This window comes from Lasiosphaeria miniovina (assembly GCF_030549165.1).
Source record: "Lasiosphaeria miniovina strain SMH2392-1A chromosome Unknown B0T26scaffold_4, whole genome shotgun sequence".
NCBI lineage: Eukaryota > Fungi > Ascomycota > Sordariomycetes > Sordariales > Lasiosphaeriaceae > Lasiosphaeria > Lasiosphaeria miniovina.
Genome location: NW_026848223.1, coordinates 5767437 through 5791706, shown reverse-complemented (window position 1 = coordinate 5791706; position 24270 = coordinate 5767437). Strand labels below are relative to the sequence as shown.

The 24270-nt window shown below is 55.7% G+C and overlaps 7 protein-coding genes across 7 annotated transcripts; 5 read left to right on the top strand and 2 right to left on the bottom strand.

Annotated features, from left to right (window-relative positions):
• Positions 1-1821: 1821 nt before the first annotated feature.
• Positions 1822-4839, bottom strand: B0T26DRAFT_752413 (glycosyl hydrolases family 38 N-terminal domain-containing protein; the record flags this gene model as incomplete). Its single annotated transcript, XM_060445520.1, has 1 exon — positions 1822-4839. One exon carries the CDS (start codon positions 4837-4839, stop codon positions 1822-1824), a length of 3018 nt encoding a protein of 1005 aa, XP_060297292.1.
• A 3154-nt stretch (positions 4840-7993) lies between these two features.
• Positions 7994-10137, top strand: B0T26DRAFT_332267 (uncharacterized protein). Its single transcript, XM_060434420.1, has 4 exons — positions 7994-8479; positions 8544-9193; positions 9250-9709; positions 9792-10137. Exons 1-4 carry the CDS (start codon positions 8105-8107, stop codon positions 9882-9884), a joined length of 1578 nt encoding a protein of 525 aa, XP_060297291.1. The 5' UTR covers positions 7994-8104; the 3' UTR covers positions 9885-10137.
• A 139-nt stretch (positions 10138-10276) lies between these two features.
• Positions 10277-11666, top strand: B0T26DRAFT_644987 (putative extracellular salicylate hydroxylase/monooxygenase; the record flags this gene model as incomplete). Its single annotated transcript, XM_060437671.1, has 2 exons — positions 10277-10905; positions 10964-11666. 2 exons carry the CDS (start codon positions 10277-10279, stop codon positions 11664-11666), a joined length of 1332 nt encoding a protein of 443 aa, XP_060297290.1.
• A 1130-nt stretch (positions 11667-12796) lies between these two features.
• Positions 12797-13849, top strand: B0T26DRAFT_647026 (arabinoxylan arabinofuranohydrolase; the record flags this gene model as incomplete). The annotated part of the gene is made up of 1 exon (XM_060437864.1): positions 12797-13849. One exon carries the CDS (start codon positions 12797-12799, stop codon positions 13847-13849), a length of 1053 nt encoding a protein of 350 aa, XP_060297289.1.
• Positions 13850-15034: 1185 nt separating this feature from the next.
• Positions 15035-17040, top strand: B0T26DRAFT_713464 (uncharacterized protein). Its single transcript, XM_060442123.1, has one exon. It carries the CDS (start codon positions 15304-15306, stop codon positions 16834-16836), a length of 1533 nt encoding a protein of 510 aa, XP_060297288.1. The 5' UTR covers positions 15035-15303; the 3' UTR covers positions 16837-17040.
• A 405-nt stretch (positions 17041-17445) lies between these two features.
• On the bottom strand, positions 17446-19084 carry B0T26DRAFT_676653 (uncharacterized protein; the record flags this gene model as incomplete). The annotated part of the gene is made up of 4 exons (XM_060440000.1): positions 17446-18005; positions 18139-18539; positions 18608-18758; positions 18811-19084. The coding sequence occupies 4 exons, from the start codon at positions 19082-19084 to the stop codon at positions 17446-17448; spliced, it is 1386 nt and encodes a 461-aa protein (XP_060297287.1).
• A 3117-nt stretch (positions 19085-22201) lies between these two features.
• On the top strand, positions 22202-23100 carry B0T26DRAFT_645669 (putative aldo-keto reductase; the record flags this gene model as incomplete). Its single annotated transcript, XM_060437750.1, has 2 exons — positions 22202-22723; positions 22789-23100. 2 exons carry the CDS (start codon positions 22202-22204, stop codon positions 23098-23100), a joined length of 834 nt encoding a protein of 277 aa, XP_060297286.1.
• Between the last annotated feature and the right edge of the window lie 1170 nt (positions 23101-24270).

Sequence of the window (24270 nt, the reverse complement as noted above, 5' to 3'; positions counted from 1 at the left end):
CTGCCGTGACAAGTTCTGTATTTTGACACTCCCTGACGGCGCGTAAGAGTGGGTCTTGATCATTAGTTCACTATTGGTGGCCGTATTGTTCATGAGCACTGCTATTTCTGTTATTCCTCGCAGCGGGACCCACATTTACCCCTTTCGTCTCATCTACCAACATGCCCGCTGCTCAGTTCTACTATTGCTCAGCAGTCTCGTCAGTGACCTTAGCACTGGAGAGAGGGATGATGAGTAAAGGGTGAATTACGCTACGTATTAGCGTCACCCGCCTGGGGATATTGAGTATCAGAGTATAAGACACTGGTTTGGGTCGAGGTCAAAAGCAAGTTGGAGTCTATGTTGAAGCGAAAGACAGGCGGAGTCGGTAGAAGAAGAAAGGTGAGACAAGGAGGAGGCGAAGATATCTAAAGAATTGTAGAAGTCTCCCAAGCCTGACTGGCGGCCCACGCATTTGCGCCATGGCTTCAGTCCCAGGTCAAATGCGGGCTCTGCTACTCTGAAACGTTAACTCTCGCGCCTGTTCCCGAAACCGCCGCACAGCAGTCAGGCCGACCGACCTCTGACACCTATTGCTTATTTCCAGCGCAAGAACTTAAAGCAACATGCAAGCAGCTCCAAGATATGAAAAATACGCGACTCAGGCCCGCGACACTCAAAGTGAACCAGGCTTGACTGTTGGGCAACCTGCACCACACCTGCCAATGGGGCCCTGGACCGCCTTGCCCAGCTTGTTATTTCGCCGCTCTTCTCCGCCTCTTCTCTAGACCGCGAGCTCCATATCGTCGACTTGGAGCACTCAAAGAAGCGCGAACTGGACAACTGGCGCCTTTGGCAGCTCGACCTAATCTTCCCCCTGACAGGAATAGGCCCTTTTCGAATCGAAGCCCAGCAGGTACATCAGCAATCTGATTGGCCATGAAGGCCCGGGGAGCATATTGTCACATCTCAAACAAAGAGGTGGGCGGATGCGCTGGTGGCTGGTGGCGGATGCTTGTGTGCGTGGAGCCCAGGTCTTTTCCAATGCGTGATGATGTTGACAGAGGAGGTCTGTAACCCCCGGCTTTGTTTCCCTCATGCATCAGCAAACTTCTTTGCTAATACGACGCCTTAAATGGAAATAGGGGTTAAAGAACTGTTACGGGGTTTGTTTAGTCTTCTTCCAGTACCTGTCGCTTCTCTACTCCGTACCAGCACAAGAACTTGGGCGGATATTCGACCGATGCAAGCACATAACAGACACCAGCTTCCACTTTGAGCAAAAATTACCGCCCGCCGACTTTGTGCTGCAAACGAGCCATCGCATGCACCACCCCATCCCGCGCCCGTGGCTGTTGAGTGGGGATAGCAAGGAGCAAGTTCGATCTCGAGCTCATCAATCGCTGTCTCGGGTCCCTGCAACCCGACAACGAAAAGAGCAGCCTTGTATTGTATTGTCTGGAAAGGTCTGATTTTTGTGCTCTTTTGCAGAGCCAAGGAGCCATTCTTATAGTTATGAATACCGGTAGCGGCAAGATCTGGTGGAGCACGTGGCAAAGATTAAACATCAAGTTGTAGTAGTTTTGAATCATTCTTTTCCAACTAATCCGTGCTACTGTGACATTTTCAACTTGAGTCTATCTTAATGATACTAAAATAGTTCTCGTCCACCATTTCCCGTGTCTGAGGGCTTGTCGACACTATTGGCTCCTCCGGGACGCTGAGGGGTTTTGAAAGAAGAGGAGATGCTATGAACTCGCCCTCCTCCCAGCCATAAATCCCCTTTCTACCGCCAACTCAGCGGCTCCCCCAACTCCCACACATGCTGTGAGGGGAACATCGTCACTGAGTCGGTAACACCGTGGTCCCGACGCTCTGCACTACCAACGTGGCCAGCGTGGGCATCTGGGTTACTGTCACGTTCCCGTTGCCGTCATACGTCGGCTGCGGCTGGGTGCTCGAGGCTGGCAGTGGCTCTTCAAGGGCAGTCACCAACTTCACGCCGGGGACCAGAACAGCCTTGTTATACGGCAGCTCGTCAGGCTTCTGGTTGTTGGTCGACAGGAGGGGGTTGTTGGGGTCGCCGTTGATGGGTAGGAACGGGATCTGCACGGTATACGTCTTGCCCACGTCGTTGGTCGGCTGGTACAGCCGCAGCACGAAACTGAACGGACACGGGCCCGTCGTCGGCCCCGCCTGAATCTCGTCGTCAATGATCCCCGAACTGCCCTGAAGCCGTGCCACGCGGATCATGGCCGTGTCGGGCGATACGGACGCCAGCGAGTCGTACATGTCGCCCAGCGTCGCGAGGTAGTTCAGCGTGCCGGTCGCGGCGACGGGCGCGACACAGAACGGCTTCTGTAGCGCCATGGATTCCCGAAGGGATTTGCTGTGGGCGTTGACGCCGCTCTTGGCGTCGTCGGCGTCGGGTAACCGGAACGCAAAGTCTTGGGTGTGCGAGTCGATATCGCTGCCGGACGCGCCGCGGCCCCCTGCCGGCGCGTTTCGGAAGAGGATCCCCTGGACGGCGACGGCGCCGGCGCCTCCGCTGCCGGGAGAGAGCGCCCACGCCCGCGCCGCCTCGTGGTAGATGGAGCCGCAGTCGGCCGCCTGCGCGCCGCTGGTCATGAGGTTGACGTAGTTGTGCGTTGCGCGAAACGTCGGCCCCGACCAGTAGGTAATGTCGCGCGACGGGTTGAACGACGTCCAGTGATTGGCCGTGCCGTAGCTCATGCTCGCCGGCGGCGTGCCCTCGGGCGAGACGAGCGCCCACGTGGTCACCACTGAGAGACATTCTTGGGCCGAGGAGGGTGTCCCGGCCGCGGACCCCGTCACGCGGACGCGCAGCGCGCGCTCCTCTTTGTATAGGGAGTACTCAACCGTCAGCGTCAGCTTCGTGCGCGCGCTCTGGATCGTCCCGCGGAAGCGCTGCAGGTGCGTGCCCGAATCGTTGGCGACCTCGTATCCGCCGACGGCTGCGAACGCGTCGTTGCCGGAGAGAGAAAAGCCCTGTTGCGTAGTCGACTGAGGGTAGAATTCGCTGCCCATCTGGTACAGGTTGCCCGAACCGAAGCCCCCCTGGTCTTCTCTGTACACCTGCAGCTGGTTACCGTAGCCCTTGGGTGCTACTAGTTCCCTGCTGGTGACCTTGTCGATGATGGACGTGACGCTCCATGCCGCAGCGCTGCTGATCGTCACGGACACGGTGCTGTTCTCGAAAACCAACACGGTGGGGGGAGCCGATGTGTCGTCGCTCTCGGGTGCACTCGTGATTGTTGGCCGGGAGGGCTTTCGCTGGGCGGTTGGCTCCAGGTACACTGTGGCGTAGCCCAGGCTGCCCACGGTGGGCGAGGCCACTTCGAGGTCCCCGTCGGCGAGCCACTGCGCGTCGCCCGTGCCGCCGCCCGACCAGCGGTAGGTGTAATTCTTCTGCTGGTCGACGTACTGGCGGGAGACGACCACCATGCCGCCCGCCTCGCGCCGGAACCCGCAGGGGTTGAAGGCGACGAACGGCAACTCGGCGTCGACTTTGGTACGGGGCTTGACCACGTTGCCGAGTAGGGACACGGCATGGGAGAGGATGTCGGCGCTTTGGCGCACCGCCAGGCTGCTGAGCGGCAGCTGCTCGAGGTAGTACGTCTGGTCAGGCGACGTGCCCGTGACGAAGTCGTGATGGGTCGAGATGGCCACGCTCTGCCAGCACGCGTCCAGCTGCTGGCCAACGGCCGTCAGCACGGCGGGCGACACGTTGCTCAGCGCGCACAGGAGGGTGAGGAGGCCCTCGGCGTCGGTCAGCCGGTTGACGGTGCGCTGCTGGTCGATCTTGAGCTGCACGCGCGACGAGAAGTAGCCCGTCCAGAACATGGATGGGTCGATCTGCTGCGGCACGCCGAGCGCGGATCTGTTCTGCACCACCGTGTCGATGAATCCGCCCAGCCCCCTGAACAGCTCGATGCCGTCCTGCGGTTTGGCGCCGTACTGGGCGACGCCCTTCCAGAAGGCGCTCGACGGCCACGAGAAGTCGCCCCCGCACGGCACCATGATCTGCAGCTGATTATCGACCGTAGCCGGCTTGAAGGTGCCGTTTTCTCCCAGCAAGACAAATTTGCTCAAGGTTGCGGCGACGGTGGCCGGAAACGTGTTGTCGGCCGAAGACTGGTTCCCGACGACGCCGTAGCCGCAGTACATCTGATGGCCGACGATGGTGGACCCATCGGCGGCCTGCCACGCGAATGTGACGCCGGCATTGGCCAGCTGTGTCTTCATGTTGTCGCGTGGTAGCGGCGGTGGGCTGACGGGGTTGTAAGCTGACGGCTGGGTCGGCTCGTTGCCCGGCACGCGCCAGAAGCACGCCGCCCGTAGGCCCATGGCGTCGACTACCACGGGCAGCTGCGGGTCGTGCCCAAAGTCGTCCGGGATCCAGCACACATCCACCAGCTGCTCGCCCAGGCCGATGGACCGCACGTACTTGCGCCCGTATAGGTAGTTCCGGATGAAGGCCTCTCCGTTGCTCACCAGGCTGTCGGGCGACACGAAGCCCCCGCCCAGCAGGAAGAACTTGTCCTTGAGGGACGCTAGAATCGAGAGCTGGTCTGGGTGGTCGCTCAGGTACCGCCTCAGCCACGCCATCTCGGCCAGGTGGTACTGGTAGTCGCTCGTCTGCATCAGGCCGATGGCATCGTACAGGATCCGGTGCACCGGGCAGTTCGGCCCTTGAATGCCATTGGGGATTCCTACGCTGTAGTATTGCTCAAACGTCCCACGCCAGTCCCAGTCCATGTGGCTCGTCGAGACCACGAACAGGTACCCCGGGGGGCCGCCCTCGGGTGGGCTTCCCGGTTTGGAGCAAAGTTTGCCCATCTCTAGGGCAGACGAAACAGGATTTGTGGCACGAAACAGGAGTTGTGGCACAAAACAGGAGTTGTGGCACAAAACAGGAGTTGTGGCTGGCAGATATGGTCTAAAGGGTGAATGTCAGAAGCATAAGGATTTGTCCCTGAAGATTGAGTGCCTCCAAAGAGGGAGTTTGATCTGCTCAAAGCATGAGAGCAGTTGAAGTTGACTGGTATCCCATTATATATGTAACTACATATAAGCCTCTGTTCTTTGGTGCCGCATCCTCAGGATGGCGGTTTTTGCGTTGATGTCTAAACAGGAAATTTTAAACGACGCTGAAGGTTGAAAGCACCCTCAAAGACACATGAGGCTAGAAGGCTCACCATTTTGCTCGAGGTAACGAGGTTCAGCTCCCATCCATCCAACGGCAATTGGCCTCGCACTTGTTCTCTCCAAATTGGGATTTCAATATCCGCACTAGCGCATGCTACCCTCCATCCACGCCGTTATCAGGTGACAGACGGAGCTCCCGTATCCAGCAGCAAGCAGCCTTGGAGAACTATTGCAGCTGAAAGTCCCTTCTGGTCCAGTGCGTTTCCCTAACCGGATATCTAAATACTACCGTGGCGTACATGCCTAGGAATGAGGCGTCAAAGCGGGGCACGCCATCGACCCCTTCTGTTCGATATTTCCCCATCTGGATCGCCAACTCCGAGCCTTCTGTTCGACATTTCCCCATCTGGATCGTCAACTCCGGGGAGCGGTCAATAAGGGAGGCGTATTGATGGAAGGTGGTGTTGGGTCTCGACCAATGCGGTCGGGTTATCGCTCTCTCGCGACTTGGCATCGTATTTCGGTGGCAGAAGGAGACAATTACTGCTATCTGCTGTTAGAGAACGTGACGCGACTGGTGGTTGCTGGGGAGAAGGAAAAGGGCGACCACCACCCTCAACTCGATCCGGCTTTGGCACGCACATCGGAGGGGTCGTGGTCTTGGGTTCATCAGGCGCCAACGCCAAGTACTGACAAAACACATCACGCACGTCTTTATAGGTCGGAAAGATGCGCACGCAAAACGGCCTACAGAACAGCCAAGTTTGCTTTCCAATATAGAAGATGCCTTTCATAAACACGGGGGGGAGGTCCAACGACAGAATGCGACAGAATGCGACAGGAAGGGTGCAGGGAAATGCAGGCGCGATTTCTAAGACGGTGATAAGTGGCAGATTAATGGAGTAATTAGAGCTAAAAAGACGATGACGAGTACCACGCCATAGACCGAAGAGAACGAGGAGGAAGAGAGTTCATTACCGTACGCGCCCCTGAGCCGAAGGAGGGGACGATGCGGTGCTTGATTGCACAATCCGCCTCTCTCAGTGCGTCTCACCGCCCAACTGTCCGCGACTGACTTCCTCATCCTGCCCTGATCCAAAGGCGCGGTGCAGAATTCGCCGCTCGCTTATATTCGCCGCTCGCTTATAAAATACGTTATAGAACTTGCTTGGTCATAGAACGCGCCTCGTATCGCAGCCGGAACAAGGGGGTTGTCGCATCTTAGTCTCTGTATTTCTGCTAACCATATAACTGCCGGGACAGGAACAAGACGGCCAGAGAAGGCGGCCCCTGGTGGAGACCATGGTTGCTACGGATTATGTTCTGGGCTGACCGTACATAGCCCACGGCGTCTTCGATTATTACCTAGGACGGCTTTAGCGACGTAATATAGGTAGGCGGTCTTCACCTCCTGTACTCCTACGCTATTTGCATAAGCTCATCCTTCCGCCACGCCGTCACAAACACCGTCAAGAGCAGGATGATATCTTACCACCATCATTCTTGGCTTACCTTCGCTATCGTCGCCCATTACACACCGCCTACTGAGTAATATCGAATCAGCTCCGTAACCTAGATCTCGTACGGCTCGTTCTAGAGTTGTAATGGGTCCGGCCATGACCACGTAAATATCCGGGATATGCCATATAAGTGGTTATGCAAGCGTGGAGGCCTCTGACGTTTCTGCATTGGCACTATTAACCTCCGCGGTATTTGTGCGGCTGGCCAGGACCTACCATGAGCATGTTGTATCAAGAATAAGGCAGGAACGAAGTGCGACTCAAGAGGAAGACGAGTGGTCGGATGTGGTAGGTACTATGAAGGACGGTCGAGTTTGACCGCTTACAGCAGCAGTGCACCTCTGTGAAAAGCGTGGGTGTGCCACCATTCTGCCTTTAGCAGAAAATTCAGCGTAAAACTAAGAGGAAGAAGAAAGGAGAAGAGGGGAGGAAGAAAGGGGAGGAAGAAGGAGAAGAGGGTAGGAAGAAGGAGAAGAGGGGAGGAAGAAGGAGAAGAGGGGAGGAAGAAGGAGAAAGAAGGAGGAAGTTGAAATAAGCAGGCTGGGAGGCGCGGTGTATCTACCAAGACGTTGTGACTTTATTAGTTAAGTGGCCGGTACTTAAGCTTGCTTTGTCCTTTATTGCCCTGAGTGGTTTAGTGACGGGAAACGGCCAGTAGGTGTCATGGTTCCGGTACCCGAAATGGCGGGTGTCGCCGAGCAGCAAGCGATACCCAATGCGGGACTCGAGGGAGTGGTAGTATGTTTGGAGCAGCGGGTTCGAATCCACTAGTGGCGTCGTATTGGACGGATCGGACGGATCAGACGGATCGGGCGACGAGGCTGCCACGGTGGATTTCCCGTCGGTTTCAGTTGCAGGTGTGTTGCGTCAAGGGAAGCAGATGGTAGAAATGCAAAATGCATCGAGATGCTGAGAGGACGGACGATAAGAATTGCTGTAGATTAGAGGCTACCCGCTGAAAATACAGCGCGCCCCAATATTAGCACCTCGACCCCCTGGCACCACCTGTCCTCGGCAAGCCCTAACATAGGTACAACGCCCCAGAGCGAGGTACCCTGACTACCACCTAGGTAAGGTAGTATAGATAGTTTTCGGCCTCTTTGCAGAATACATTTGTTTGGCTGTATGAGTCGTCAACTCGAGCAACTCACCTGTAGGTACTGCACGCACAAGCTCAGGCTAGTGGTCACCAGTTGAATCACAACTAGGTACCCAAGGTACCTACCTAAGGTACTGATAACCCCGCACCGTGTCCCATAATGTAAGCAAGGCTGCCGGCGCGAGGAGTCGCGGAGCTCAAGGCGGGGTAATCACCATGCGAAGACCACGATTGGCGGCTGAGCTCAAGGCGCAGCATCCATTGGGATGGAAATTTTCTTAACTGAAACTCGGACACCTCCGACAGAAAGATCAGTTCAGACAAGACACCTTCAACAATGGAGACGCTCTGGCCACAACCCGCGGCGCGACGAACAGTTCAACCCCAACGAGTGGCAATCCCTCCGTCAACCCACACTCGGCAACTGCCAGCTCATGGGGGAGGCCCAGCTCATGGGGGAGGCCTTCCCTCCTCCCTCCCAGGGGCGCCTCGGTCTCGAAACCGGAGACGAAGGTGGCTCCTTTCGCTCTGCTTCGGAGACTACGAGCGGGCCAGCGCTGTCTACGCCAGCCTTGCCGTCGTTACCGCCCTTATTTTCTTCCTCTTCGAATGGTTCAAGCCCCCTTATCAAGATCCATATTTGAAAGCTCTTTACGCCGAGGAGCGCTACCAAAGCGATATCAAAGCCAAAGAGTTTTGCCTCGAGCTGAAGGTCCGCGAGTCCCCCGGGTGCAATGTCACCGTGTTCATTTTATACCAAGATCTGATTCAAGAAGTCAAAACTGTCCTGGTCGCAGCTTGGCTGTGAGGAAATCCTCCAAGCACCTTTCCCCACTCGACCAGGAGCCGCCGACAGCACTGGCCAAGTCATCCAACCTCAGACAACCCTTTCGCTAATCCTGACGTCCATTCATTATGCCCTCTGGAATGAGACGGCTGCTATGCTCTCTGCCATACTTCTTACTTTGCTCTTCGTTTTCATGTCGGCGGACAAGCCCTCAACGCCAACTTCTGACCGAGGACCGCCAACTTCTGACCGAGGACCGCCAACTTTTAACCGAGGGCCGCCAACTTTTGACCGAGGACCGCCCATGGGATCCGAAGTCTCAGAATCTGAAAGTCACAAGGACAAATTTTCCGCGTCGAACAATGGTCCAGATGTTACCGAGGCCAATTTTGAGGAGGTTGCATCTTCAGAAAGCTCCTCGGGAGGTCCAGTCACCCTGGGTAACGCCACACCAACAAACACTCTGGATGGAGCGCCAAGAGTCAGCTCGCAGGAAATCACTACCGGGACCACGACCTCAATAATACAGGAATCAGATCACGGTCTTGGATCTGCCACAAGTAAACTTTCGGAGCTAACGAAATCTCGCCCGCTAGGAGGTCAACCTGCCAATATTCCAGAGACAACCACCTTGTTCAAGCATGTTTTTACCATCCTCCATCCAACTTCGCAAGTAAGCTCTAACAATAATCCAGGAATGACCCCGAAGATCGACCATCTAGGACAATCAAAACATCGAAAGGTAGTAGAGTCGTCTCAGCCCCGGCACCGCAAGCCGAAGCCCGAAGCGACAATGCAGTGCATCCTTCGACCAAAGACAAAGTTGTTTCCCAGCTGCGCAATCGATACAATGATCACACCTCTCCTGAGCCAGCGCCATCCCTACCATTAGCATCCCATTTTCGGCATTTCCAACACACCACAGACCAACACAGCGACCAGAAAACAGCATCACCCACAGCCACTACAAAGCAACCGGCGACATCGACCACTGTCTGGGGGCCGGAGCCTTTGACGACGCCGAATCCTGCGACGACGTCTTGGTGGGACCTTGCCTCTACTTCCTCGCGTACTTCTAGAACGACAGCAACTACTACAAGAGCGGATGCGCCCACGCCATCCACGACAGCCAGGATTGGTAGAGTATGGGCCTGTGTAAGTTTCCATTCTGCCGTTGATCAAGACCCTTGAACTGGCCATGTGCTCAAAGGGTGCATTTTGCTGACCCGTTCGATAGTGCTCTTGCCTATATGGGCCGCTCCAGGTTAGGCACGATTTAGTATGCAACTTATGCATGCACGAGCGTTGCGAAGGTTGCTTGGAGCAGTAGGATTTTAATGAAGGGTATTTTTACGTTTTTATTTTCTTATTTTTTTTCTTGTTTTTTCTTATTTTTTTTATAAAAAAATAAGAAAAAAAAACACTATTTGTGGCTTTAACTAGACGGTATTCTCTCGAGATTGATAGGGTTCCGAGCTGAATTTTCGTCTCGAGGTTGTGCCAGAAGACGAATTCGGCCTCGGTTTCAGCCGTCTTACGCCTCATTTCCGCCAGCCTGACCTCGCTAGCCGAGTTTGGAATGCAATTGCGCGTCCGTTACGCAAAAGCGCTTCCTTGGCATTTATCACATCCATCCAAAACCACCACATCCCATCTACCACATCCCATCTACCACACCCACAGCAAAACTCTCAACACGGTCACAAAATCCAAAAATCCGCCATGAAAATCATCGTCATCGGCGCCGGAATCTCCGGCCTGGCCACCTACCTGCACCTCCGCAAGCACCTCCCCAGTCCGCGGGGCCACGACGGCTCGGCGCACACAATCCACATCTACGAATCCCACCGCCCGCGCTCCGGCATGCCCGCCGCCAATGATTTCGATGCACTGTCGTCGTCTACGGCCATTGTAGGCGGCGGCCTCGGCGTCTCCCCCAACGGCATGCGCGTGTTGTACGACCTGGACCCGGATCTGCATGCCGCTGTCGCGGCGCAGGGGTTTCCGTGCGACCACTTCATCTTCATGGGCCGGAATGGCTGGACGTTGGGGATGCAGCGGACGAGTGACCGGGGTGGGTTTGAGGGGCCGGAGGGTAGGGCGGAGGTGTGTGTGAGTTCCTCGAGGCACGGGCTGTGGGGGTGTTTGATGGCCAGGGTGGAGGAGGGGGCCGTGAGGTATCGGAGGGTGGTTTCGGTAAGGGCGGCTGGGGAAGGGAAGAAGGTGGTGGTGTTTGAGGATGGAGGAGAGGAGGAGTGTGATTTGGTGATTGGGGCGGATGGAGTCAAGAGCGAGGTAAGGACGGCCTTGTTTGGGGAGGATGAGGAAGGGGAGTATAGTCCCCAGTACACGTGAGTGTTTCATCTTGTCGCTTGCCATGCTGGACAGAACGACTAATGTACGGCCTAGCGGGGCCTCGGGAATTGGCGGCTTCATCAACGGCCCTCTTCCTCCTCGCGTAGCCGACAACAAAGCCATGGTCTTCATCTTTGGCCGTAACGGCTTTTTCGGCTATGCCAGCGCGTCGCCCGCCGAAGCTGACAACCTCATGTGGTGGTCGACGTTCGAGACGGACTCGCTCCCGTCCAAGACGAATCTCGACGCCGAGGAGATCAAAGCCTCTCTGAGGGAACGTCACCGCACCTGGGCAGACCCCGTGGTGCAGGACATCATCTCCAAGGCCGAGGTCGAGACCATCTACCCGACGTGGGTGCTTCCGAATCTACCTCATTACGGCGAGAACAGGATCGTGTTGGTGGGTGATGCCGCCCATGCCATGAGCCCCACGACCGGCCAGGGCGCGTCCCAGGCGTTGGAGGATGCCCAGACGCTGTCGTTGCTCCTGGCTGAGACTTTGGGGAGGGCATACGACACAAGCAGTGAGGAAACGGAAACAGGCGCAGTTGCCCTGGCTCTCAAACTCTTCTACGAGATCCGCCAGCCGCGAGTTGCGGCCATTGTCGAACGGGGAAAGAAGATGGACAAGGGCAAGGGAGATGTGGGCGTGGTGGCGGAATACGCCATGTACTGTCTTCTCTGGGTTGTGCTGCATTTCCCGTCTATTGGTAAGGGGTCCACCAAGTTTGACTCGACTCAGTTCGACTCGAGGTAATACCGTGTGCTGATGTTGTGTCACAGCAAAGCGAATGTTGGGAGATGTCAACGCCCGGCTCTACGGTTGGTCAGCAAAGGCAGAGGTCCTGAAGGCGTTGGCAAAGCTACAGTAGATTTAACATCGGGCAGTGAGTGCAGTGGGAAAGACTTGCCCGCTTTGGCTATCCTGCTGTGAAGAGGGGGGGGATGCATGCGGGTGCATGCGGGTGTTTGCATGCACAGCCACACATTGCGATCCAGCTATTTCGCAAGCAGCAATCTCTTCTCCAAGCTTCGTTGTCAGTTCTATGCAAGCTCGATGAGGCGAAACTTTGTTCTCATGTCCATATTTTCTCTCCCGCCAGGAAGGTACCTTGGTTGTGCTTAGTCGGCCCAATGGACCGGCTGGACAAAGTCTCCATTCTTCACGGTTTTCATGAGGAGCGAAGTGGCCTAGTAATTACATATCTTCAGGGTTTGAGTTTCCATGCACATCGTTGCACGGACCGCCAGCTTTCCTAATTGCCTGGCTAATAAGGGGCCTGGAGTCTTGGCAGCCCCTTCCCCAGACGGAACAATTTAAGTTTTAAGCGACAACCCGGAGGTAGCGCATTCCAGTTTAGGCCGTGTCGCATCCGTAGGTTACCTGTACTCTTCACTGTACTGTAGACTACTACTTTTAACTCTCCACAATTGACCCTTCCTGGCCAAAGATGCCGACCTTAATTAGCCACAGCACATGAAAGTCTGTCGAATGCGGAAGCACCTTTGTAAGACGGTTAACACTCGCGTCCGGTAGGTCGGGCTAAATCCATGCGCGATGTCAAGCTTCCAGCTAGTAATTACCACGGAATGGTTAGGTCCGTCAGCCCCCCAACCGTGGCCCAAGTTAACCATGACGGAGGGCAGCCGGGCGCGCGAGGTGAGCTATATGCGCTCCAATAGGATAATTTTCCGCCTTCCATGAGACCCTCATCCACGATTCTGCGGCGAGACGCCTTGTGCTATTTCTCGCGCTCGCTCAAGAAATTCGGGTGGTTATAATAAGGATGTTCCCAACGATGCTCTTGACACCTTTCGATGATTTGTCGCCTCTAACCTTTTACTCTGCGCTTACTTTGGCTGCCAGGAGCAAGCCCCAGCGCCAAGATGGCTTTTGCAAAAAATATCCTCCTCGCCGTGCTGACGCTGGCCACGGCGGCCCGGGCGGCATGCCCCCTTCCCTCGTCATACAAGTGGTCGTCGAGCAATGCACTAGCGAACCCAAAGTCCGGCTGGGTGTCGCTCAAGGACTTCACTGTCGTCCCTTACAACGGCCAGTACATCGTGTACGGTTCAGACGTCAACACGGCAGGCAGCTACGGGTCTATGGCCTTCGCTCCGGTATCTAACTGGTCTGAACTTGCCTCGGCGACCCAGACGGGCATGAAACAAGCGGCCGTGGCGCCCTTCCTCTTCCACTTCACCCACAAGGACACGTGGGTCCTGGCTTATGAATGGGGCGCTGCTGCCTTCAACTACATGACGTCAAGCGATCCCACCGATGCGAACTCGTGGTCCTCGCCGAAGCCGCTCTTTTCCGGAAGCATTAGCGGTAGCAGCACGGGGCCCATCGACCATACACTCATCAGCGACGGGACAGATATGTACCTTTTCTTTGCAGGAGACAACGGCAAGATCTACCGCTCCAGCATGCCCGTGGGAAACTTCCCGGCCAGCTTTGGGACCTTGTACACAACCATCATGAGCGCAAGCACCAACGATCTCTTCGAGGCCGTCGAGGTGTACAAGGTTGCCGGCTTTCAACAATACCTCATGATCGTCGAGTGCATTGGATCTCGGGGTCGATACTTCCGTTCCTTCACCGCCACCTCGCTGAGCGGCTCGTGGACTCCGGATGCTGCAACCGAAAGCAATCCCTTCGCCGGTGCCGCCAACAGTGGAGCTTCGTGGACCAGCGACATCAGCCACGGTGACCTGATCCGCAGCAGTGCCGACGAGTTCAAGACCATTGATGCCTGCAACCTGCAGCTCTTTTACCAGGGGAAAGCCAAGGGCTCCTCGGGTACTAGCTACAACCTCATACCCTGGCGGCCCGGCGTACTGACGCTTGCCAACCCGGCCCCTAATCAAGGTGGAAGTTCGTCGCCCTCATCCTTTTCGTCCTCATCCACCTCGTCCCGTACCACATTTGCCACTTAGTGTCGAGAGGCAGAGGCACAGGTCGATTTATAATCCCTGGCCGCAGCGGCTCTTCAGGAGTTCGGATTTCCGGTGGTTCGCGGATTGTGCATATCTGTCAGCATGATTTTCTAGGGGCTATTTTGGGAGATGGTTTGATGCAGCGAGATCTCCACCATGTAGCAGCGGCGTAGGTCAGACTTGGATAGAGCCAAGGGGAGCGAGCATATCGATGGGCTTTTCAGTGTGTCATCAATGCTGTTCCACTCTTGGCAAGAAACAGTGGTTTTCTACAGTGATGTACAGCCTGTCAGCTCCTATATCGAGGAGCTAAATATAGCAGATTTTATACTCGCCAACAGTCAAACTTTCCTGCTCGGCTAACCCACAACCCTTGGACTGGCCCCTTTCATATTAATAACCGTAACACTAGTCCTGGGCATCGCAGCTTTGCAAATTGTCCTGTATAATCGGTGTTCCATCTGCTGTCCCTGATCCGGAGGTTGGACCAGAATCCACAACGGTGACGCTCATGGGGCGGGGGCCCATGTTCGAATGGGACGTACGAAGTCAACGTTTCGAGTCTGTCAAAGATGCGCATCAACCTACCGTGACTTCCTGACAAGGGAGGGTAGGGTAGTTGTGGAGGCAAAGAACTTGAGCGTTAGGTTGATGCCCTATCTTGTATGTTCGCACACGACCCCTTCAATCTAAGCATCGTGTTTACTGCCTTTTTATGCCCGTGGAGGCCTTGGTCGTCGATGAATATCGAGATTCGTCAAAAATTACAGTCGTTTTGGCGATGTTAAGGGCTTGTCACAATGGTGATTGCTCCTTCTAGAACTAGGTGCTTGTGAATCGTATGACTACCCAAACAATGTGGCTCACCTGGTCGTTTCCTATAAAGCATTCCTTCCCCCACCATCAGGGTCTCCGGCACCATCAGGGTCTCTGGCACCATCAGGGTCTCCGGCAGATGACACAACTCAAGGACTGCAAGCCTCGAAGTGCGAAGCTGGAGAAAAAAAAGGATGTGTGGTATTTAGCTTATCGCAGCCTAGGTCTAAGCTGCAGGTGGCTTAGCATATGCGCTACTTGCGCCTAAATGCGGCTTCTTCCGACAAACCGTCCATGCCTCCCTCAGCTTTTGGAATATTGGGTACCGTTTGGAGTGATCGTCCATCATTGGTCGGAAGGCCGCCGCCTTGGGCGGTGCAGGACTTGCCCAACATTTCCCAACGATTCCCAACAGTTCCCAACGCGATGGGTCATATTTTCCTCAAACGCCTCGAATTATCGTTTCTGCCTTGTCGCACCTACACCTCCACGGGGGTGCCATGAGTCATGTGTATATATCCCCGACCATCTGAAGCAGAAATCAAGCTCGACCGACCGATCGGCTCCTCGGCACCCTTCACCACTACCCTAGCTCAGCATCCAAACCTCCAAGGCTCCCACAAATATCACTATGCACTATGGGGTACTCCGTGCCAATTGACGCCATCGCCGGGACGGATTTCAGACCCAACCCCGATTTCCTCACCCCCGGCCGCTTCCGATTCATCGTCTGCTCCGACTTCATCTCCAAGCGACGTCTGCGCGTGGTGGAATACAAAACCCTTCCCAACAAGGACAGCGCTCCGTACGCGGCGGTCTCGTACCCCTGGAACGGACTGAAGGCCTGTGGGTGCTCCCAGCCGTCGCAGTTCTTTCAGCTGCCCTTGGAGGGAGGACAGCTCAGCGACCGAATCAGCATCGCGGTGTTGCAGACGGCCTGCCGAGCGGCGCGACAACTCGGCGCCGATCTCCTGTGGATCGACCAGATCTGCATCGTCCAGACTGATGCATATGACAAGGAGTGGCAGATTGCGCGGATGTTTGCCTTGTACGAGCGGTGCAAGGCGTCTCTGGTTCTTCCCGGCGGGCTGCAGAGGCTCGCTGCTCCCGATGAGAGCACAAACTGGATTGAGCGATCGTGGACGCTGCAGGAGGCTATGCCAAAGGCAACCTATACCATCTTTCGCTGGCGGCTGGGCAGCGGAGAGGCTCGCGGACTGACTGCAGGCCGCATCGACGAGATAGAGGAGGGCGAAACCGCGATGATGGAGCTCGGGAAGATGCTGCAGGCGGCTTTCGTGGGTGGGCTCCCGTGGGGTGACGACCGGCAATCGATTCGCCTCAAGATATTCGGTCCGAACCGAGACCCCATCCTAGCTCTCATGGGCGTCAAGGAAGCAAGGTCGACGGAGATGAGGGACATGGCCGTTTGGAGGAGCGCCCTTCTCCGGACATGTTCCCAGCCCCGGGACACAATCTTGAGCATCATGGGCATCTTCGGAGTCACGTTGGATGTCGGCAGCTACGAGAAGGACGATAGGGAGAAGGCAGCGGCGGACTTGGCGTTTGAGATTCTGAAGAACAGGCGCAGGCCTTCCTGGTTGGGCGCCGCCCCGGGGTGCGGCAACATGCCCAATATGTGCTCCATGCCGTCGTTCCCGGTCGTGGATGGCCGCGACGTCTACTACTCTGTGGACGGACAGAAAAAGAAGGCCTGGGATGTCATAGGCACGGGTCTTACCTGGTTCGTCAAGGAGGCTGCCAAAGCAACCATGGAAACAAGGGGCAGCGGCCGTTTGCATCTAACAGCCAAAACTCTGCGCATCAAGCTTGGGGCTTCACGGTCGAGCTCCACCTCGTACTGGGAGGGCTTCGGGTTCGAGGCGGCGATGGTGTTGGACGAGGGCGCCGAGAGGGGTAGGGCCGTGGGTCCCATCCATCTCTCGCGCTCCCTTCTGCAAGGAGACTACCAGGCACTGGTGGTCGGCCTGATAGAGCACTTTCAACTTCCCGCCACTGCAGCAAGGGCCCAGGGCGGAGCAGCTCTTCTCATGATACTAAGATGGAACTACGCCATGAAAGGGTGGGAACCTCTGACTTATGGGACGCTCGGGAGCGTAGAGGATGTCGCGAGGAGTTGGCCAAAGTGCATCCACGCCATTGGATGTTGAGTGAGTTTCTAGTATTAATTGTTTATGACGAGTATTTGTAGAGTCTCACTCGACTTGAATTGTTTCTAGCCCAGTCCGTCGCAATCGCAGAACCTGAGCAGGGGTGAGGCACGCCTGAGCACCGCCTGAGCCGAGGAGAGTTCAATTGCAATTTTTACCTGAGAGCCATTTCTGTAGATTACGCGTCATCTAACTTTCCATTGAATGTTTCCATTGAAAGGAATATTTAGCCCGGAGGGGGGGCTGAAAACGGGCCTCCGAGGCTGTCCGGCGACCGTGTATGGGTCCCCTAGCTCAGGGAAGAGTCGGAAAGCCCAGGTTAAACCAGCCACAACCCACCCCAGCCCAGGACCAGGAACGAAAATAGAAATCTCGTGTGCCCAGGTTCGTCCCATACAACCAGGCTGTAATCAGCATGGTCAGAGCTCCCTCGCGTCTGCGTCTTGTAGAAGACACGGAAGGCGTTTTTCTCGGCCACTGACTGCCACGTGCCGTCCTAATCTTTTATAGGTATTGCTACAAGGCCCATTCTATATAGAGCTGATATTTCTACTTCTTCCAACGTATAACCCCGCCAGGCGTAGTTGTCGCCTCTTTTCTTGTCTATCACTACTCCCTGTACCCATCCGACCCCGGCAACTCGGCCTTATTATTATCCAACCCCAGCTCCGCCCGTAACGGCACAATCGGCATCTCAACAGCATATCCAGCCTTGACCATCTCGGGCGATCCCGAAGAGAGCTGCGACGGACTCGAGCTCGGGCTCGCCCACCGCCCTGCGGGGGATCCTGATGATGAGTAGTCCCCGGCGAGCTCGTACGACCGAAGTCCACCTCTACCGGCTGCTGCTGCTGCTCGTACTCTGCGCATGCGTAACCAGTAGAGGGCTACTACGATAAACCCGATCACTGCCAGGCCGCCTACCACGCCGCCGGCTATTGCGCTGGTCGAGGTCGTGCTGCTGCTGCTGTTGGTATTGCTGCTGTTGGGCGTGCTTTGGTTTTGGTCTGTGGCGGGGGATGTGCCACCGTTGGTGTTGCTGTTACCGCTGTTGTTATTACCACTGCCGGTTGTGTTGTTGCTGTTGTCGTAGTTGCCGCCACTGCTACTACTAGAGCTCTGTCTTGCGGGGACTATGGTGGAAGAAGAAGAGGAAGAAGCCGAGTTAACTGGAGTAGTTTCAGACAAGGAAGTCGGGGTACTAGACGTAGGAGCTTGAGGGGGTTCGGAAGGGGTTGAACTCGCTTGACGAGATTCAGATGTAGTGGGGGAGAGTAATATGAGGAAATGTGGAGAACGTACTGCTCGGGGAACTGGGCGCTGTAGATTTGGACTCGTCCGGTTGGGTGCCAGTCTTGGGGTTAGTGGGCGAGTTAGGGGTGGTCGTATCGACGGAGTCAGCCTGGTTCTGGAGCGAGGTGCTTGGTGCCGCTGCCACTTGAGGCTCGGTCTGCTGTTTGGGCGGATCTGCCACCTGAAGGGTTGTCGGACGGGTGGAAGGGGCCGCGGGGGCCGGAGTTGTGTTCGGAACTGCAGCAGGCGGAGTCGTCGGAGCTGCGGCTGGTGGTGCGGCGTTCCGGGGCTCGGCGAGGATAGAGATAGGCTCGGGGTAGTTGATCTGGTCACAGTCGAGGATGGTGAAGATCTTGTTTGGACTCGCGCTGGTCTGCCATAAAAAGGTGGCGCAATACAAGGGCGATTGGCTGTCGATTGGCTATCGGTTAGCTTTGACCAAGAGGCAAGAACTGGTCGTTGAAGCACCGTATCGTACCAACATATCGTTCCGCCCTCGGGGCAGTCGCCGCCGCGTAATCCGACGCATGCCGTGGGAAGGGCTTGTGAGCATTCGCGGCCGGAACAGCACCGTCGATAATTGCCGCTGTTGGTGCATATACGCGAAGGACCGCAGTCGTAGGGATCCCCTAGGCACGCGTTGGCTTTTAACTCAAAGGTCTTTGAAGGACGTGGACGTACCGGACTCCGGGAAGAAGCCGCACGTGGCGGCACCGACCTCACGGCGCAAGTCTTGCCATGCGCCCAGCTCTTGCTTTGGTGCGTCGGTGGGCCGATGCGAAGTCCGAAGGTTATGCCATTTGTCCGAGCTGGTGCCTGTGCCTGTGGGCGCAGCGACGTTGAAGTTTGAGTATCGGTCTACACTGCCTCGCGCGGCGAGAGCAGCGCTCAAGTCGGGGCAGGCAGATGTCGCCAGCAATATCAACACCCATCTAGAAACTCGCTCTGATGCCATCGAAGCAACTTGCCGCTGCAGGATTCAAGAAAAATAGATTAAGTAGCAGTCCTCGGTTAACATATAAGATGCATTAAGATCAAAAAAATGCAAATGCAAGCTCCCGTGGAAGAGAAGGGGGCAGCCTGGGTCAATGTACGGAGACACGGAATTTTCAAAGTGGGTTGGACAAGCGCGACTTAAGCGCAAGTGACGTGGGAGAAGGGCACATACCTGGGCAAGCAAATCAGGATGTCGAGAAGCGGCTGCCAAGACGAAAATCGGCGTTCTAGTTCGTGTAAGCGGAGCATTCAGACCAAAAGCCTTACCCGTTCGAGCTAAGGTAACCCGAGTTCTCGGACTCCAGGGCCTGCTAGTAGAATCCTTCAGTCGTTGGAGAAGCGGTTGCCAAGACGAAGATTGGCATCTAGTTCGTGTAAGCTAAGGATTCGGACCAAAAGCCCTGCCTGTTCGAGCTGAGGTAAGCCGAGTCTCGGACTCTAGGGCCTGCTAGTAGAATCCTTCAGTCTTTGGCATCCACCCACCCCAAACGAGTAGGGACTAGCTTCGCGTGAGGCTGCCAGGGCGAGCAGGCGGAGGGTTTCCAAGACCTCTCCGAATTCAAAAGCTGGATCGTTGGCGCCGATCCGGCGCGCTAATGTAGGGACCTCCACGATACACTAACCTGACTTATCGTGAAGATTATTAATAGATTTAGAGCATTGCTGCGCGCGCCCACCCGTTTTGCTCGGTGCCCCACCATCCCCAAAATCGTGGGCCTGGCGCTTGTCATCGTAGATCCACCTCTTCGCGCGTAAAAAACCCACTTTCAAGGCAACGAGCCAAGCAACTAGCCAAGCAACTAGCCCACCGTATGGCAGGGTCAACGTTGTTGAATTATGAAGCTATTCGGAAGAGGCAGGAGAGGGGTCCTACCGGTTGAACCTCGGCCAAAGTCTTGACCCTCGGTAAAATATGATTGATAATGTTCCTGCAACGGCCACCAACGTGAATGAAGCCATTTTCAACTCTCGTCAATCCAGGTGACACACGGCAAGATGAGCCTGTAAGTCTATCGCGACGAGGTCCTGGAAAGGTTGTTTATCCTTGGCTTGAATCAGGCCAGAATTTCGTCCTGGCTGAATCAGGCCAGAATTTCGTCCTGGAGGAGGATAGTGACTCTGGGTATGGAACTGGACGTTCAAATAGTATCGTGAAAATTTTGAAGGAAGATGTTGGAATCACCAGGTACCGGTACTGGAAACAACAGAGCGTGCTGCACGCCGAAAGCTGGTGGTTCAAGTAATGGTTATTGTTGTCTATGTCTGTCTAGAAGAAAGAGGTGGCCGTAGGCCACTTATATAGAATCTGGGACCCCTGCGCCTCGACCGCCGCCTGTGTGGCTGATGAATGCGTCGCTACAGCCACCTGTATGTAGCTAGAATGCGCGTTGTTCCAACAGAAGAGCATCATTTGAAGCACTACTTCAATACACCTGGCTCACTAGAACTCTCTCCAATTGAGACTTGCTGGCGCAACGCGGAGCAATTCATACGAAGAAACCAGACGGTTTGGTCGGATTCAAGGGCCTTGGTATGTGAGGGTTGGGAGCGGATTGAGCAGCCTACAATTGATTAGCATGTTGATTCTGTGGTAGTGCGGATGCAAGATGTGTTAGCATCCGAGGGTCAGATGACGGGGTGGTAGAGTGGTAGTAATTGGTAAATACCTCTGCTTATTTAGAAGATTGGCCTTATTCAGCTGAACGGAGCCACCGTAGGCGAGCTTGCGAGCCGGAGGTAGCGTAGAGAGGCTGTATTCTATATTACCGTAAGGGTGCCGAAAGTTTCTCGCACAGCGATTGGCCAGTTTTCGTCCGTGTCGAGATGGACTCGAGGGACTGGTCGATCGGATGAACCTCGGACAGGTTAAGCCGTGAGATGCCGCTTTGCTGTGTCGTGGTTGTGTCAGGAAGGAGCAATTTCCCAATTAGTAGATGTAAGCTGTGTGAAGGAAAGTGCCGCAGGCCAAGAGCGTCGAGGCACTAGGGGTCCTAGGGGGCTTACCCCCTAGAAATCCAACAATTAGACCATGAACATCGAAAAATTAAATTATCACGAGAATTTGTTTTGGTATTGAGGGGCTATCGCCGCGAGGCTCCCTTTGTTCTGCTTGTCAAGATGGACAAGTATGACGGCCCGGCTTGCTTCCCTAACGATGAGGCTATTCCGAGAAATGTGGTGCCGATCTTCCAGCCCTTGCGGGACTTCCAGAGCGGTAATGCGGCCTGCTCTCGCCGTCAGTTCTCCGTTACTATTACGTACGCCATCACGGTTCACAAGTCACAGGGAGCTCCGCTTGACAGGGCAATGCTTGATATCTCGGAGCGGGATTTCTCTTTAGGGCTTACTTATATGGCTGTCACTAGTCTACAGGGCTAAATGTTTGACGTTCCTTTTGCCCTGGACCAAATCCAGGTCAAGAACGACGTCACAAGTGCCTTGCGTGCGGCGGATTACCAGCGCCGTGTTGACTAGCAGAATCGACTTTTTCTGCCTCAACACCATGCTGTTTACGTTGTGATGACTCTCCTGTGTTTTTTACTCTTAACACAGTTGACACAGTTGACACAGTTGACACAGCTGACACAGTTGACACAGTTGACACAGTTGACACAGTTGACACAGTTGACACAGTTGACACAGTTGACACAGCTGACACGGTTGACACAGTTGAGTCAGCCTTTGGCTACGAGTCATGGCACAAAGCGGGGTCGTCCTTACTAATTTCTTAGTTAAATGGCCCAGCCACCCATTCCCTCGAGCGAAGCGAGGACAGCCCGCGGCAGGCGCCGCCGGAGGCATCCGTTCACCTGACCCCTTCCTGACTGGTCAGGTAGCTTATTTTGAGTAGGTACTGCCAAGGAAACAGACCCGATTTTTGGCAACAGCTTGGGTGGGTCGCGCTGGCGAAACAGAGCAATTAGAAGGCGGCAGTCCCGACCACGGCACATGTATTCCATCGCCAGCCGTCTTTGTTCATGCGGTCCTGGGGGCTGCCTGCTTAAATAGAACCCCCCATTCCCACTCACTCTTGGCAGCCGCCAACCATTGCTACCAACCCTATCTCTCGCCTTCCATGTCGCTCACCCTCTCCTCCACTGCAACGATCACGGGCACCAATGTCCAGATCCCGCGTCTCGGCTTTGGCGTGTGGCAGATCGCAGCTGCCAACTGCGCTGCAGCATGCGCACACGCACTGAATGCAGGCTACCGGCACATCGACACGGCGCGGCTGTACCGGAACGAGGAGCAGGTGGGCACGGCCGTGCGCGAGTCCGGGCTCAGCCGGGCCGACGTCTTCGTCACGACTAAGCAGGGCGTCAGGGGCGACACGCCCGAGCTGACGTACCAGCTGGCGCTGGAGAGCGTCGAGAAGGCCGCCGGGACCGCGCCGGGTGCCTACGTCGACCTCTTTCTCGTCCACATCCCCGACGTCCGCGGCGGGGCCGACGGGCGCAAGGAGGTGTGGCTGGCGCTGGAGAGGCTCTTTCGCGAGGGGCGCGCCAGGGCCATTGGCGTCAGCAACTACGGCGTGCAGCACATCGAGGAGATGAAGACCTACGCCAGCGTCTGGCCTCCGCACGTGAATCAGATTGAGGTGCGCGTTTGGTGTTTGCTCGGGACCGTGTGAAACATGAGCACTGCTAATTGTTACCTGCGCAGCTTCATCCGTGGTGGCAGCAAAGAGAACTGGTTGCCTACTGCGAGGAGCAGGGAATTGTGGTCCAGGCTTATTCGCCGTTGGCGACGGGCACCAAACTGAACGACCCGGTTGTAGGAGAGATGGCACGGAGCCTATCCAAGTCCCCCGCCCAGGTGCTGATCCGCTACGGGCTGCAGAGGGGCTGGGTTGTTCTGCCCAAGAGCGAGAACCCCGAGAGGATCCGGCAGAATGCCGACGTCTTTGACTTTGAGCTTGGACAGGACGACCTGCGAGTCTTGGACGGGCTAGACGGGCTGGACGGGCAGTATTGAAGCTATGCTATCGCTAGCAAGAGTATTGGCATATAGTGAAGCACATGTCAACTTACAGCGCCCAAGGTCATGCCAAGGGTAGGTTAACCGGTTCTGCAGAGTAGACTGTAGGGAACTGTGCCCTACGGTCCAGTACAACAGTGCTCTGTGCAGGGTACTGAGGGCAGCAGGCTAACTGCCATAGGTCTGTAGAACTCTGCTACAGGCATGCTGAGAGCACCTTGGAGGGCGGCCCACTCGGCTAGCCGGGCTTCCGTAGCGTGCGTAAGGCCCTGAGTGTGTTTAAATGTAATATGGCGAGATTGGGTACCGGCTATACGGTTGCGAAGAGAGCTCCTTGGAACGCTATATTCAAGCGCCGCACGCCGTACCAGGACGGTACGCCTTCGCGGACCTTTTGCATGGCCTGTGGCACATCCAATTCCTTGTATTTAGTTATTCGGGCTTGTTTTGAGGAACTTGCAGTTTGTTGAAGAACAGACCGTTCATCACATTTGGTGTAAGTGCATAGTGGTTTGCGCATGGGCCTAAAGCGGGCGTGGCCAAAATCGGTATCGTCAACTTGGCTCTCTCGTTTACGAGAAGAGGCGAGCTAGGAACTGGCGGTTCAATAGCGTCTGGAAGCCGTAGTTGATTCCACCCACTGCTAGCTATCGTGGCAACTCTGGCTTTCGTGTGGAAGCGGCCTACCTAGTCTCAGATTGTCCTTGGCATCCACTGGGCTGAGTCTGCGCCACTATTCGGTGAATGCTCTGGACCGCGCTATTTAGTGGCTTCTTGTTGCTGGAAGATTCCGTCCCTCAGTATCACTAATTCATCCATTTGCTGGCGGTCTCTTACTCTGCGGCCCATGCTGACATGCCAACAGGAAACGCTGCGGTTTGGATGGGGCCAACAGTGTGACTAGGTGGGCTGGTTGGGCTGGAGTTTGAGTAGTGGAGTGGGAGATGGGCGGTTGGAGTCGGAACGGTTGCCTATGATTGAGATTGATGAACGTAGGCAGGCAGGCAATCTAGAAGGCGGAGCTGGTGGAACAGAACGAAATTTCAACATGCCTAGGTGTCCGGTGACTCGTAACCTGACCGCCACACACAGCCATCACAACTTGAGGATCATGCGATTTCAAACGACTGGTTGCCGGAGCTCGGGTAACCGAGTGGCTGCGTAAGG

What these genes read in the sequence shown, in the direction of transcription:
- B0T26DRAFT_713464 (XM_060442123.1), top strand. Translation starts at nt 15,304, where the DNA reads ATGGGGTACTCCGTGCCAATTGACGCCATCGCCGGGACGGATTTCAGA.
- B0T26DRAFT_332267 (XM_060434420.1), top strand. Translation starts at nt 8,105, where the DNA reads ATGGAGACGCTCTGGCCACAACCCGCGGCGCGACGAACAGTTCAACCC. An exon ending in AGTTTTGCCTCGAGCTGAAG is followed by an intron (nt 8,480 to 8,543) that starts GTCCGCGAGTCC and finishes TGATTCAAGAAG; the next exon opens with TCAAAACTGTCCTGGTCGCA. An exon ending in GAGACAACCACCTTGTTCAA is followed by an intron (nt 9,194 to 9,249) that starts GCATGTTTTTAC and finishes ACAATAATCCAG; the next exon opens with GAATGACCCCGAAGATCGAC.